General features: G+C 39.7%; 2 protein-coding genes across 5 annotated transcripts in view; one reads left to right on the forward strand and one right to left on the reverse strand.

The window, feature by feature from the left end:
- The window catches only part of ERCC8 (ERCC excision repair 8, CSA ubiquitin ligase complex subunit), a 70,149-nt gene extending 66,023 nt beyond the window's left edge, over positions 1-4,126 (reverse strand). Inside the window, exon 1 of the mRNA XM_060091712.1 lies at positions 4,001-4,126. Coding sequence (XP_059947695.1) covers positions 4,001-4,077 — 77 coding nt within the window. The 5' untranslated portion in view covers positions 4,078-4,126. The remainder of the gene's footprint in view (positions 1-4,000) is intronic.
- A 143-nt stretch (positions 4,127-4,269) lies between these two features.
- The window catches only part of NDUFAF2 (NADH:ubiquinone oxidoreductase complex assembly factor 2), a 196,859-nt gene continuing 185,424 nt past the window's right edge, over positions 4,270-15,704 (forward strand). For all 4 annotated transcript variants that reach the window (XR_009531446.1, XR_009531447.1, XM_060092922.1 and 1 more), the window contains exon 1: positions 4,270-4,464. Coding sequence is in view for 2 of the 4 variants with exons in the window: in XM_060092922.1 (XP_059948905.1) it covers positions 4,338-4,464 (127 nt within the window). In the remaining 2 variants the exon portion in view is untranslated. The remainder of the gene's footprint in view (positions 4,465-15,704) is intronic.

A 15,704-nucleotide genomic window follows, 5' to 3' on the forward strand; every position in this document is an offset into this window, starting at 1 on the left:
AGATGATCACTGTGCATTTGTTATTCAGTTCACACACAGCATTTAGTTTTGTTACCTCTGTGCCCCTGAGATAAACCCAAAAGGAATTCCACAAAAATGGATAACTGAACGGGGGAATTGGCAAACATAATTAAAGTGCACGAAAGCAACACAAAGTGATGATACCAGAAGTGAAACTCAAATTGAATGTAAATGGAATTCAAAAGAGATAGCTCGCTGCAGGAATGTTCACATTGCTGCCATTTTAGAAACTCTAGATATGCAGACTGAAGAGATCAATGAAGGTGAACTTATCGACATAAATGAGGTAAAGTGTTTGTGATGAAAAGGCTGAATATGTCCCAGAAGAAGTGATGCTGGCAGAAATCTTCACATTAAAAGAACTCTCAAGGACTTCCCTGGTGGTCCAGTGGTCAAGACTCTGCACTCCCAATGCAGGGGGCACAGGTTCGATCCCTGGTCGGGGAACTAAGATCCTGCATGCCACACCACATGGCAATAAATAAATACAAAAATAAATACATAAATAAATAAATAAGAGAACTCTCAGAGATATTTCAAGCCATTGAGAATGTAAAGGATAAAATGTTGGAATGTGACACAAATTTAGAAAGGCGTGTGATAATTAGCCAAGGTAAAGAAAAGATGCTCAACTTGTAAGTTGTACAAAGAGAAGACAAGCACTGCTCAAACTACTCTTGACAAGTTTTTTTTTTAAGCAAATAAATATACTTTGGTTCTCATCATTTCTAATATTTTACATTACACAGATAACTGATAGTGACTTCTAGTGTTTCAAAAAAAATTTTAAAGGTCACAGAACAATTTGAATTTTCCTCACTAATTACTGAGATAACTTTGCATAGGTTTTAGCTTACACAATCAGTTTTATGGATGTGCACTACTATGCAAGGCAAAGACTGTCTGAATATTAGCTAATTTTTTGAAGAAGAATGAAATGTGCTGAACAGAGGGCCATATCATCTTTCTTCCATAAACCATACCCATATTATATATAGTCTATGATTTTCAGGGATTGTTAAAATTTGTTTATTTATTTATTAATTTATATATTTTAGTTGGGTGAAAATTTAAGACATATGCAAAGCAACTGAATGTGGACTCTTTCTCAAGCAATGGTTCTCAATTCTAGCTATACATTACAATCAGCTAGGGTGCTTTAAAAAATTCCGGTGTCCTAGACCAATTAGACTAGAATCTATGGGGTTGGAACTATAGCATGAGTATTTTTTCCAAATACCCTATGTTATTTTAAATATTCTGGCAAAGTTGAAAAAGACTGTTTCATCTTTTTACACTTTCCCCAAATCTTTTATAATAATTGTCTCAATCATATTTCATTTTGTTTTAGGCCATTTGTTTGCACTGAGTATTTCAAAAGTGGTCCATTTAGTTTTGTAAGAACAGCAACTTTTGTATTCATACTTCATCAGCTCACACTACAATGACACCATCAGAATAATAAATAAAACTAGCTTTAATAGGGTTAGGGGCAAATAATGACTTTTTTTTTTTTTTTTTTTTTTTTTTTGCGGTACGCGGGCCTCTCCCGTTGTGGAGGCACAGGCTCCGGACGCGCAGGCTCAGCAGCCATGGCTCACGGGCCTAGCCACTCCGCGGCATGTGGGATCGTCCCAGACCAGGGCACGAACCCGTGTCCCCTGCATCGGCAGGCAGATTCTCAACCACTGCGCCACCAGGGAAGCCCCAAATAATGACTTTTGATAAGCACACAAAGCAGTTGGTGGGAGAGATGTGCATGGGATTACTAGAGCACAGGTTTGTAACCAGAAATGTTAAGTATGCTTGGGGAATCAGTGTTTTACAGAGGAAATGAAATCTATTTACAGATGGATTAATCTGGCAATTTGGTTAGGAAACCTTCACTGTTTTGAATTTTTATTTCTTCTAATGAAGTAAGAGGTTTAGGTCACAGAATTTTGACTGTGCTAAAGAGCTATACTTAGTTGCTTCCTCAGACCAAGGACTTTTTGGAATTAAAAGACAACAAGAAACCAAATTTTTCAGACCCTCAGTGGTGCACACGATTTACATTATTACTGATATGATAAGACCTCTGGTCATATGAGGGAAAAAAGAATAATGCTGCTTCTTTTCAAAACAGTACCGTTACTGTCACTGAAATTAAAGATAATGGACAACGTCACTCATTTTCCAAACTTTACTTCGCTGATCATTAGGGAAGAACTGCAGAACTACTTGATGGAAACAAGCCACATAGTCAAAGCAGACTGACAAATTTAAGCAGACTGACAAATTTTGATACATACAAATTTTGCTTGAGTTCTTGCAGTTACTGGAATAAAAAACTCTGGATATGCCTGTATGCTTTGGTTAGAGTGGATGACCTAGCTGAAAAGGAATTACTGTCAACGGTGCACTAACGGGAGTTGGAGGACAGTAGGAGATGCAACCCCAATCATGCTTAAAACTAACTAAAACATGGTAAAAAAAATTAATACTCTCTTATTTCGTTAAAACTGTATGTACTATCTAGAAACATATTTACCCATTTTAAAAGCATAATACTAAAATGTAAGGATGATACATCTTAGAACACAAAACATCATACAAATTGTGCCAAACTCTCTTCTAGGCAATGGGAATACAGGGTTTTAGAAGACAATATACCAGTAAAAAAAAATAAGTATATAATACAATTTCAGTGGCAATAAATTGAATGAAGAAAATAGAGCAGAATAATGGGATGGAGAACCATTGAGAGCAAAGGAGGGATTCGGGGGCAGCAACTGACACATTTGATGGCTCCCTCTTTAAACAGTCTTCCCTCAGCATCCATGATACCTCACCACCCTGGTTTTCCTTCAATCCCTCTGGTTACTCCTTTTCAGTTCTTCTGTAGTCTCATCTTCTGCCTAACTTTAAGTGTTGGTATTTTTCAGGTTTGTAATCACTGAACTGCTTCTCTCTTCTTACTCCACAAATAGTGTCTGGGTGATCTTATGTCCTCCTCACTTCACGTATCAACTTGCATTAAACAATCTAAATTTCTCCTGAGCATCAAACATATACTATATGCAACTGTGTCCTGAACCCTCCAAGTGAAATCTTCACAAGTTCCTTGAAAGCAGTATGGGAAAAGTCAATATGAGCAAAATTAAAGTAAAACTTGCTCCCTCTTTGGGGAGAGATGTTACCATTATTCACCCCAACATACAAGGCACATAGCTGGGAATCATTGCAGACTCTTCCTTTTTCATCATTCGATATATCCAATTAATCTCCATGGCTGGTTGATTCTATTTCTTAGATTTTTTTCAAGTATCTTCACCCTCTTGGTCCCAACTGCCACGTCCCTGGCTCGGGCTTCCATCAACTCTCTCCTTGCAACAGTTACCTAACTTGGCTCCCAATCCTGCTCTCAACTTCAATCCATTCTCTAAGCAGATGACAAAATGCAACAGCTGTCACCTTATTCTCATCTTCTTACCACTTAACCAAGCATACAAGGCTGTTCCCCATCTAGCCTCCCCTACTTCTCCAGCTTCATCTCTTGTCAATGGCCCTCTCTCCACAATTCTCTGCTCTAGTCATGTTAAACTTTCTTCAATTCCTGGCCTACGTTCCGCCTTTAACATATTGCTGGGCACATAGTAACAGCTTACTAAATACGTTGACTAAATGAAAGAACGAATTCTTGGAAGATAGTTATTCCTTGGGAGTCGGGGAGAAGGAATAAAGTAAAATGAAAATATCCTCATTTAGATTTATAGCGCCCTCACTCGGGCCCGCGTGCGCACCCACCTGCCTACAGGTATATAAAAGCTATATATAAAAGCTATCCTATTTTCTCGAGCCGCAGAACAGAAGAGAGAGTAAAGCCCAGTTGTGGTGGAGCAAAGTGGTAATGAGGCGGCCAAGTGTGAGGCAAAGCTAACACAGCCATTGGCCCAGATTTTAACCGGAATATTAGAGAAAAGAATAAGGTTTTCTTTACCTCCGTGTGGACTCCTCTCTCCGAAGGCGAAGAGGGTCGTCCAAACCCGCTTGTCGCGCCGACAAAAACCCTAGCATCCCGTCCCTTCACACCAGCTAGCGAACTGGACGGCGCCATGACAGAACACTGAGGCTGGGGTGTAGAGTGGAGTCTCCCATTGGTCAAGCATGATGCCACCCGGCCAATGGAGAGCGTCGTTACTTGAGGGTGTACGGAAGGAGGTGGGTGGGACTCCTCTGAGCCGGGGGGCGGGGTCAGCTGCCTGGGCTTTCTCGCTTTGGTCTCAGGGATCCCCGGCAGGTCACGACACGACCCGCGCTGGAGCCGGTCGGAAGGCATGGGTTGGTCTCAGAATTTGTTCCGTGTCTTGTGGAGAGCGCTGTCAAAGGAAGTGAAGGAGCAAGTGGGCACAGACCGGTTCGGGAACAAATACTACTATATCCCAGAGTACAAGAACTGGAGAGGTGAGATGAGAGCTAGGGCAGCGGTTGGAGGGTCGAAAAACGATGTGCGGCACTTGTAATCACCAGAGTAGACAACCCGAGTTCGTTCTCCCCACAGCCCTCTCTATTCTGGCCGCTGGCTTTCAGACGGGCTCTCGGTGAACGGCCCGGCGGGTGCCCGCCGGCTCTGCGCCGCAGCGCCCGTGTCCTGAGCCCGGCCGCGGCCGCGCTAGCGTTGTATCTCCCAGCGCCGAGAGCCTCGCCGGCGGAGGGCCGCCCCCTCTGCCCCCCTAAGTGTGGGTCCTTGACGTCGGGCGACGTAGACGGGGACAAGTCCACGGACGTCTTTTACCAAAGGGTCCCGGGAGGGTTAGGGAAGTGCCTTTCCGCTTCGCGTGACCCACTTGCGACCAGGCTGGCGCGGGGTAATTGAAGAGGTGTATTTTGAGCGCCTCCGCTCTCCTCTTTCGTGGTGTTGACCTTTTTCAGTGGCTCCGGCGTTGGCCCCAGGCGTCACCTTCCTCAAGGCCAAAACTGTCAGAAGTAGGGCCATGCACGCTGACTGTGTGGAAAAGAGATCCCCGCAAGGCTCCACGTTACCGCTCCCATGAGTTTGTACTCGCAAGACCCTGTTGCGCTGACTTGAAGATACAGGGCGCTAACCGTGTTTCTGTGCAGGAATCTTGCGAAGTCTTGATGTTTGGGGAGGTAGGGGCCGTTGCTGGTCTTTGAGATCACACCACGTGGCAGTCGTCGTAAACTCTTCTGTGTTGTTCCAGCGCCGCGATGCAAAAGATCTCAGGCTTTGGGGTCAGAAAGGCATGGGTTAGAATCTCAACTTTGAGATCTAATAACTGAGGGATCACAGACAAAGTATTTGTCCTCCGCAGGTCTCCGTATCCTCACTTGAAAGTTAGAGATGATAATAATAGCAATAATATTGAGAAACACTAAGACCTTTCAAAGTTGTGTTCCATTCATTTCCCATGACTCTTGACAGAGGGCATTTCTTCTTCTTCGTAGAGCATATGTAAAGTGTATTCCTTGATTTATTACTCAAAATTGTTTTGCCTAGCCCTTTTCTGTAACTTATTTTAATATCTGAGACTTGTTTCCCTAATGAGCATTTAAACTCTATCAGGGCAGGAAATAAGTCTTAAACGTCCACAAAGAACCTAGAATGGTGGTGAAGTGTTTCTTGACAGAGGAAGCAGAGGGAAAAATGTTTCTTTTCCATAAGTTGTCAGGTAACATTAAAAAAATACGAAAAACATCAGATTGACCTTTTAAAATTGAAGTATAATTTACATACAGTAACGTTCATCCTTTTTGGTGTATGGTTTTATGATTTTTGACAAATGCATACTCTCATGTATCACCACAATCAAGATGTAGAACAGTTCCATCACCCCCAAAAGTCCCTCCTACCCCTTAGTATTTCATTCCCTCACCCTGCCCTTGACAACCACTTATCTGTTTTACGTTCCTACAGTTTTGCCTTTTCCAGAACATCATGTATAATAAATGGAGCTATATTGAATACAAGATGCAGTCTTTTGAGTCTAGCTTGTTTCACATGGCATAATGCAGTTGAGATTTATCCATGTATCAGTAGTTCCTTTTTGTTACTAAGTAGTATTCCCTTCCATTATATGGGTTTACCACAGTTTATCCGTTCACCAGCTGAAGGACATTTAGGTTGTTTCTACTGTTTTTGGTGATTGTGCGAAAAGCCTCTATAAACATTCCCATATAGGATTTTGTGTGAACATAATTTCTCTAGGGTGAACAGCTAGGAGTGGAATTGCTGAGTTGTGTGGTAAATGTATATATAACCAACTTTATAAGAAACTTCCAAACTAGTTGTACCATTTTGCATTCCTGCCAGCAACACATGAAAGTTTTAGTTTCACATTCTCACCAGCACTTGGTTTTGTCAGTTTTTTTGTTTTTATTTTTATTTTAGCCATTCTAATAGGTAGATAGTGTTATCTCATGGTTTTAATTTTCATTTTCCTAATGACTGAGGATGTTGAGAATCTTTTCATGTGCTTATTTGCCATCCACATGGATCTTTGGTGAAGTATCTGTTCAAATCTTTTGATCATTAAAAAAAAAATTTGGGCTTCCCTGGTGGCGCAGGGGTTGAGAGTCCGCCTGCTGATGCAGGGGACACGGGTTCATGCCCCGGTCTGGGAAGATCCCACATGCCACAGAGCGGCTGGGCCTGTGAGCCATGGCCGCTGAGCCTGCGCGTCCGGAGCCTGTGGTCCACAACGGGAGAGGCCACAACAGTGAGAGGCCCGCGTACAGCAAAAAGAAAAAAAAAGTTTGTATTAATTTCATTTCATTGAAAATACAGTATCATTAAAGAAAGACTTAAATTAACAAAATCATATGTATTCTAAAATGGTATACTTTGTGAGTCACAGATAATGTTTATCTTATAATTTTATTATTATAATATCAAGTTGTTTTCCAAAGTGCTTATGCCAATTTATGCTTCAATTAGCTTGATATTTTGAATCCATGTACTCTTGATTGTGAGAAAATCAGGCTTTTATCAATGATGTAGTAGAATCACTGTATGCTGCTGTCTAATGTCTCTGTGTGTCTCAGTTCTTAGATAATTGAGGGCTGTGGTACAGATGTGTTATACAGTCTGTAAGTACCATTACACATTTCCTAAGCCTTCTACTATAAAGCAAGGGAAAATGTTTTTGTTTTCAAGCAAATTTTCAAAAAATAAGTCATCTAACTTTTCTGTTTCCTTGATATGAAAGGTGGTTCTTTAGAGGTCTCCTTGAGTTTTCTTTGAGTTGCATAATTGAACACCATCAATGAAGAGTGTTTAAGAACCCTTTAGAGGAAATTAATTTTTCTTTTAATTCAGTTATTTACTGTGGTGCCAGTCATCAAAGAACTACTATATTTTCCACATAGGGTTTTATTTAATAAGAGAAAATCTGTTATGTAATTCAAAATAAGTCTTGAGTATTGTCTAATCAGCTGAATTTAAGTTTAGAACTGTGGAAATTTTAACTTTTTTTTAAAAAAGCATATTGGCATTTCAGGATAAAAAGATTATGAGTATAACATGTACTTGGCATTTTTAATAGCAAAATGTTGATCGACATCTTTTTATTGAAAGTTTGCTTGCTCTATAGTAGATTATTTAGTAGAAGATTCCTCAAACTTGATCTAGAAAATTCTTTAGTTATTGCACCCTTCTTATTTGTAATTTCCCTGAGTTTTTATCCATACGATTCCATTTATCTCATGTTTCAAAAGGTAATTCTCTTCCTTTCTAAGATAAATTCTTGTATTTGTATACTTGATTCTGTTTTTTTTTTTTTTTTTTTTTTTTTTTTTTTTTTTGCGGTACATGGGCCTCTCACCGCCGCGGAGCATAGGCTCCGGACGCACAGGCCCAGCAGCCATTGCTCACGGGCCCAGCCGCTCCACGGCATGCGGGACCCTCCTGGACCGGGGCACGAACCCGCGCCCCCCACACCGGCAGGCGGACCCCCAACCACTGCGCCACCAGGGGAGCCCTGTATACTTGATTCTGACTGGAACCTCTTTGAACCTTGTTTTATTATTTTCACCTCCTTTTGCACATTTATTAAACATCTACACCCCTAAAAACTAACAAATTTGTTAACTGAAGAACTATTTTGAGTTGTTATTTGCTAATTGACACTGTGAATGTCCAGATTTTGGGGGTGGGGTGAATATTATACATAATATGCAAAAACACCCGTTTGGAGTATTGTGTTTGGTTCTGGATACCACAGTTTAGGAGAGATGCTTGAAAATCTTGTGTCCAGACGGGGATAGTTATGATGATAAAATTTTCTAGAAATTATATACGTGAGTATTATTAGCTGTGAGTCTTGAGGAGGTTTACCCTTTGAAGAGAAGATTTACGAGGAACTTCAAGTATATGAAAAATCGTGGTATAGAAAAGGATTAGGCTTGGGACTTACCTGGTGGTCCAGAGGTTAAGAATCTGCTTTCCAATTCAGGGGATGCAGGTTCAATCCCTGGTTGGTAAACTAAGATCCCACATGCCACAGGACAACTAAGCTCGTGCACTGCAACTACTGAGCCCCTGCGCCACAACTAGAGAGCCCAAGTGCTGCAACTACAGAGCCCACACACTGCAACTAGAGAGAAGCCTGCACACCACAATGAAAGATCCAGCATGCCGCAACTAAGACCTGACATAGCCAAATTTAAAAAAAGAAAAAAGGAAAGGATTAGGCTCATCTGTGTAGCCTTTTAACTCAGAACTTAGATCAGAGGGTAAATGTTTACCTTTTTATAAGAAGCAACTTTCAGACTGTTAGGGCTGTGCTAGAAAAAGAAGAGAGTGCCTTATGTTTGATTGTAGCTGGGAGAATTTAGGGAGATAAGTACCTGGAAACATTTGATCAGCACCTTGAAGGATAAATAGGGTTTCACAAAGAGTGGTAGAAAAGTATTTCTGGTTGGCACCTGGAAGGGATAGGAAATACCACAGAGATTAGAAGGTAGTCCCATGTGGGTAGACTTCAGTGTAGAAGAACAATGGAAGCTGTTCTAGTGAGGGGATAGACAAGGTCAGATTATAAAAGGCCTTGCATAGGTTTGAAATTTATGCTTCATTCTGTAGGTGGTAGGTAGCCATTGAAAACTTTTCAACAGAGAAAAGTTTGTGTCATAATTAGAGCTATTAGAGAAATGACTCTGGAAGCCCCGGGAAAGATGAGCTAGAGGGGAAAGGGAGGGAACTAAAATTCTGTTAGGTGGGAGCATTGCTAGGTTTACCGTGATCCTGGATAGAGATCTATTTGGACTGAAGTGATGGAAAGAAAAGTTTGATTTGACAAAACTTTTGGACTTGGTAATGAATTGGACTGTTAGAAGGGGAAAGAAAAGAGGAGAGGCCAAAGTTGATTTTATTGTTTTAATTCTGGAGAACTGGTGGATGGTGGTGTACCGATTCATGCAAATAGAGGCTATAAGGGACTAATGCAAATGGAGAAGCTGGCCTTAGGCTTGGGTTAGTGGAAGAGTAAATAGAATTTGTTGCTTATAACAGGGCAACTGTATAATCAGGCAATTGTGTACTCAGATCTGCAGTTCCAAAGATGTCAGTGATTAAAATACAACTTTGGAAGCCATCTTAATAGAGGTGATCACTAAAACTGTAGGGATAGTTGGATTCAAGCAGGGAAAGAATAATAATAACATGATATTAAGAGACAGGTATTTGGGAACCCTGTCATTTCAGTGGCTTCCTGTTACCTGAGAATAAATCCAAACTACCTGGCTGGCATTCATGACCTTTGAGTCCATCTTGAAAGTGATACTTGTTTTTAGTCTAATCTTTAGATCAATGGTTTTGTAAGAAGCCTAGATATTTATGCTATTAGGAGAGCTCAAACCTGAAAGCTTACATGATTTCCTATCAGGGAGTTGAATCAGATAGTATTTAATTTTCAGCATTCAAAAAAAAAACATTAGGGGCTTCCCTGGTGGCGCAGTGGTTGGGAGTCCGCCTGCCAATGCAGGGGACGCAGGTTCGTGCCCCGGTCCGGGAGGATCCCACGTGCCGCGGAGCGGCTGGGCCCGTGAGCCATGGCTGCTGAGCCTGCGCATCCGGAGCCTGTGCTCTGCGATGGGAGAGGCCAGAGTGGTGAGAGGCCCGCGTACCGAAAAAAAAAAAAAAATTAAAAAAAATTAAAATTAATTGAATGTAGTTATTTAAGAGCATCTAGACTGTAACGTTGATGTTCCAAAAATGGAATCGGTTGGGGGCAAGGCAGGGATATCAGTGGACCGTAGGTAACAGCGATGCTTTCTTTTAGAATTCAGGACAAATATTACATCAAACATTGTAGATTTATTTTTGGAACACATTTTTTAAAATTGTATAACCTTCATTAAGGCTTTTTGTAGTGAATTGTTTACACTAGGCTACTGCCAGTGATTTTCAAACTGTTCACAGTTTAACAATTATAAAATAAACCTATTCAAGTTCAGCATTTTATTAGAAAATCTTACATTCTAAAAGATTTTTTTCATTTTATGCTGTTTTTAAATGAAGCATTATTTGTACATTTATAGAAATTGTGAGCAAAGAAAAATCTGTGCTAAGATTTTAATGAAAGCATTATTGCCAAATTGTATTTTCTGTACTTTCTATATTTATATGTGTGTTTATAGATTCACATATATCTAGATTATCAGTGTGCCAGACACGTTGTTTATAATAATATTTCCTGAATTTTACATTTCATGCTTTTTGGTTAAAAGAAAAAAAAAGATGGCCTTTGAACATGGTGTTTCCAAACACTCTTGGGAAGCCAAATCAGAAAAGGTATAAACCGCACTTTAGAGGTGATCATTTAAAATTTAGGTTTGTCAATCTAAGATTGAATTTTGTTTAAAATTGAAGGTTATTTTATATCATTTCTATGTGCTTCCTTTTTAAAAAAATTAGTTGGATTTTACCTTTTTTCTAACCTGACAATCATTTGTTTTATTTATTTATCCATTTATCTTTAACTATTGAATTATGAAATATTTCAAACATAAAAAATAGAATGATAAAACAAACCTCCACGTACCCATCACTCACTTTAAACAGTTATCAACTCATGGCTAAATTTTATTTTCTCCACACCCTGCCACCCAACTCTCCTCTTATTTTGAAGCAAATACCAAACATCATGTCTATTTACTTGTAAACATTTTCAGTATATATCCCTTGAACAGAGACTCCTTTTTTTAAATATAACAATAACACCATCATCATATATAGAAATCAAAAATTCCTTAATATCATCAAATATTCTGTCCTTCACATTCCCTTGGTTGTCCTATAAAATGCTCTTATTTATTGGTTGATTTGTTTACTTAGTTTTGCAGTTGGTAAAAATTGACCTCCAAACAAAGTCTTTACATCATGATCACTAATGTTTTTTTGTTTCTTTAAATTTATTTAGTTATTTTTGGCTGCATTGGGACTTTGTTGATGGGTGCCGGTGTTCTCTAGTTGCGGTGAGTGGGGGCTACTCATTGCAGTGGCTTCTCTTGTTGCAGAGCACGGTCTCTAGGTGTGTGGGCCTCAGTAGTTGTGGCACGTGGGCTTCAGTAGTTGTGACTCGCAGGCTCTAGAGCACAGGCTCAGTAGTTGTGGCACACGGGCTCAGTAGTTGTGGCTCGTGGGCTCTAGAGCGCAGGCTCGGTAGTTGTGGCACACGGGCTTAGTTGCTCCGCAACTAAGTATAACAAAGTGAATCAGCTATACATATACATATATCCCCATATCTTCTCCCTCTTGCATCTCCCTCCCACCCTCCCTAACCCACCCTCTAGGTGGTCACAACGGACTGAGCTGATCTCACTGTGCTATGCGATTCCTTCTCACTAGCTATCTATTTTACATTTAGTAGTATATATAAGTCCATGCCACTCTCTCACATCATCCCAGCTTACCCTTCCCCCTCCCCATGTCCTCAAGTCCATTCTCTACGTCTGCATCTTTATTCCTGTCCTGCCCCTAGTTCATCAGAACTATCCCTCCCTTTAGATGCCATATATATGTGTTAGCATATGGTATTTGTTTTTCTCTTTCTGACTTACTTCACTCTGTATGACAGACTCTAGGTCCATCCACCTCACTACAAATAATTCAGTTTCAGTTCTTTTTATGGCTGAGTAATATTCCATTGTATATATGTGCCACATCTTCTTTATCCATTCATCTGTCAATGGACATTTAGGTTGCTTCCTTGTTCCGGCTATTGTAAGTAGAGCCGCAGTGAACCTTGTGGTACATGTCTCTTTTTGAATTATGGTTTTCTCAGTGTGTATGCCCAGTAGTGGGATTGCTGGGTGATATGGTAGTTCTATTTTTAGTTGTTGTTTTTTTTTTTTTGCGGTACGCGGGCCTCTCACTGTTGCGGCCTCTCCCGTTGCGGAGCACAGGCTCCAGACGCGCAGGCTCAGCGGCCACGGCTCACGGGCGCAGCCACTCCACAGCGTGTGGGATCCCCCCGGACCGGGGCACGAACCCGTGTCCCCTGCATCGGCAGGCGGACTCTCAACCACGGCGCCACCAGGGAAGCCCTATTTTTAGTTTTTTAAGAAACCTCCATACTGTTCTCCATAGTGGTTGTATCAATTTACATTCCCACGAACAGTGCAGGAGGGTTCCCCTTTCTCCACACCCTCTCCAGTATTTATTGTTTGTCGATTTTTTGATGATGGCCATTTTCACCAGCATGAGGTGATACCTCATTGTAGTTTTGATTTGCATTTCTCTAATAATTAGTGATGTTGAGCATCGTTTCATGTGTTTGTCGGCAATATGTATATCTTCTTTGGAGAAGTGTCTATTTAGGTCTTCTGCCCATTTTTGGATTGGGTTGTTTGTTTTTTGATATTGGGCTACATGGGCTGCTTGTAAATTTTGGAGATTAATCCTTTGTCAGTTGCTTCATTTGCAAACATTTTCTCCCATTCTGAGGGTTGTATTTGTTTTTTGTTTGTTTGTTTGTTTGTTTTTTTGTGGTACGTGGGCCTCTCACTGTTGTGGCCTCTCCCGTTGCAGAGCACAGGCTCCAGACATGCAGGCTCAGCGGCCATGGCTCACGGTCCCAGCCGCTCCGCGGCATGTGGGATCTTCCCGGACCAGGGCACGAACCCATGTCCCCCTGCATCAGCAGGCGGACTCTCAACCACTGCGTCACCAGGGAAGACCTGAGGGTTGTCTTTTTGTCTTGTTTATGGATTCCTTTGCTGTGCAAAAGCTTGTAAGTTTCATTAGGTCTCATTTGTTTATTTTTGTTTTTATTTCCATTTCTCTTGGAGGGGGGTCAAAAAGGATCTTGCTGTGATTTATATCATACAGTGTTCTGCCTATGTTTTCCCCTGAGTTTTATAGTGTCTGGTCTTACATTTATGTCGTTAATCCATTTTGAGTTTATTTTTGTGTATGGTGTTAGGGAGTGATCTAATCTCATACTTTTACATGTACCTGTCCAGTTTTCCCAGCACCACTTATTGAAGAGGCTGTCTTTTCTCCATTATATATTCTTGCCTCCTTTATCAAAGATAAGGTGACCATATGTGCATGGGTTTATCTCTGGGCTTTCTATCCTGTTCCATTGATCTATATTTCCCTTCTTGTGCCAGTACCATACTGTCTTGATTACTGTAGCTTTGTAGTATAGTCTGAAGTCTGGGAGCCTGATTCCTTCAGCTCCGTTTTGCTTTCTCAAGATTGCTTTGGCTATTCGGATTTTTTTGAGTATCCATACAAATTGTGAAATTTTTTTTTCTAGTTCTGTGAAAAATGCTGTTGGTAGTTTGAAAAGGATTGCATTGAATCTGTAGATTGCTTCGGGTAGTATAGTCATTTTCATAATGTTGATTCTTCCAATCCAAGAACATGGTATATCTCTCCATCTGTTTGTATCATCTTTAATTTCTTTCATCAGTGTCTTATAGTTTTCTGCATACAGGTCCTTTGTCTCCTTAGGTAGGTTTATTCCTAGGTATTTTATTCTTTTTGTTGTAATGGTAAATGGGAGTGTTTCCTTAATTTCTCTTTCAGATTTTTTATCGTTAGTGTATAGGAATGCAAGAGATACCTGTGCATTAATTTTGTATCCTGCTACTTTACCAAATTCATTGATTAGCTCTTGTAGTTTTCTGTTAGCATCTTTAGGATTCTCTATGTTTATTATCATGTCATCTGCAAACAGTGACAGCTTTACTTCTTTTCCGATTTGGATTCCTTTTATTTCTTTTTCTTCTCTGATTGCTGTGGCTAAACCTTTCAAAGCTATGCTGAATAATAGTGGTAAGAGTGGACATCCTTGTCTTGTTCCTGATCTTAGAGGAAATGGTTTCAGTTGGCTGTGGGTTTGTCATATATGGCCTTTATTATGTTGAGGAAAGTTCACTCTATGCCTACTTTCTGCAGGGTTTTTATCATAAATGGGTGTTGAATTTTGTCGAAAGCTTTCTCTGCATCTATTGAGATGATCATATAGTTTTTCTCCTTCAATTTGTTAATATGGTGTATCACGTTGATTGATTTGCGTATATTGAAGAATCCTTGCATTCCTGGAATAAACCCCACTTGATCATGGTGTATGATCCTTTTAATGTGCTGTTGTATTCTGTTTGCTAGTATTTTATTGAGGATTTTTGCATCTATGTTCATCAGTGATGTTGGCCTGTAGTTTTCTTTCTTAGTGACATCTTTGTCTGGTTTTGGTACCAAGGTGATGGTGGCCTTGTAGAATGAATTTGGGAGTGTTCCTCCTTCTGCTATATTTTGGAAGAGTTTGAGAAGGATAGGTGTTAGCTCTTTAGAGCTGCATTTTTTTTTATGATGTCACTTCAACTTATTTGTATTTAGTATTTAAATACGCTGAAAACCATAGTTAATTGGTATTCAATTAAGACATAGTTATTAAAAGTCCGAAAGATAAAATGGTCAGAATTATTAAGTAAGGTGTGTCTTTTTTCAGTGGGTAATTGGAAGATTATGATATATAGTTCTTTAGAATGCGATTTTACTCTAACATTTGGGAAATATTCTTCCAGCAGGTGGCAGCATTGTCTTGAAAAACGTAGCTTGCCAGTTTATTAAATATTTTTCTTTGAGGCGATTTGAGGAAGGAATCTTTTCTTTAAAATAATTGAATTTATATTTTTTCTTCCAAATAAGCCCAGCACTACTGCTTTATAAAATGCTAATCAAGAGACAGGGATTTCAAAATGACGCTATGGATTATTCCTAGTTAGTAGTGCACAGTGATATAAGTGACAGTTATGTTTTGAAGAATTGACCAAAATTTTAAAAGATCATACATATAATTTTTCTAACAGTAAGTAATATTGTCTTGAGTTGTCGGAGATAACATAATATAATCATAACCATGGACATCAACAAATTCATAGAATATCGTAAAATGTTTTATGGTTTTACTTAAACTGTACCTTCTGTTTAGGAATACCTGAAAAAAGTTGAACTTCTTTTAAAAGCCTTTGTTGAATATAAAATAATAAAAATGATTCATGTTTTACATAGGTTATCTTAATGTTCTCTGAATTTTGGAATTTTCATTTTCTTATCTTCATTTTAAAATTTCATTTCTTAATTGTGTTTTCCTCTGAGATTATTTCAATTGCTTATTGAACTTCCTTAGTTTGTGTGTGTATGCATGCATGTACTTAAACACTTAATTGTATTT

The sequence above is a fragment of the Mesoplodon densirostris genome, chromosome 3 (genome assembly GCF_025265405.1).
Source record: "Mesoplodon densirostris isolate mMesDen1 chromosome 3, mMesDen1 primary haplotype, whole genome shotgun sequence".
Classification (NCBI taxonomy): domain Eukaryota; kingdom Metazoa; phylum Chordata; class Mammalia; order Artiodactyla; family Ziphiidae; genus Mesoplodon; species Mesoplodon densirostris.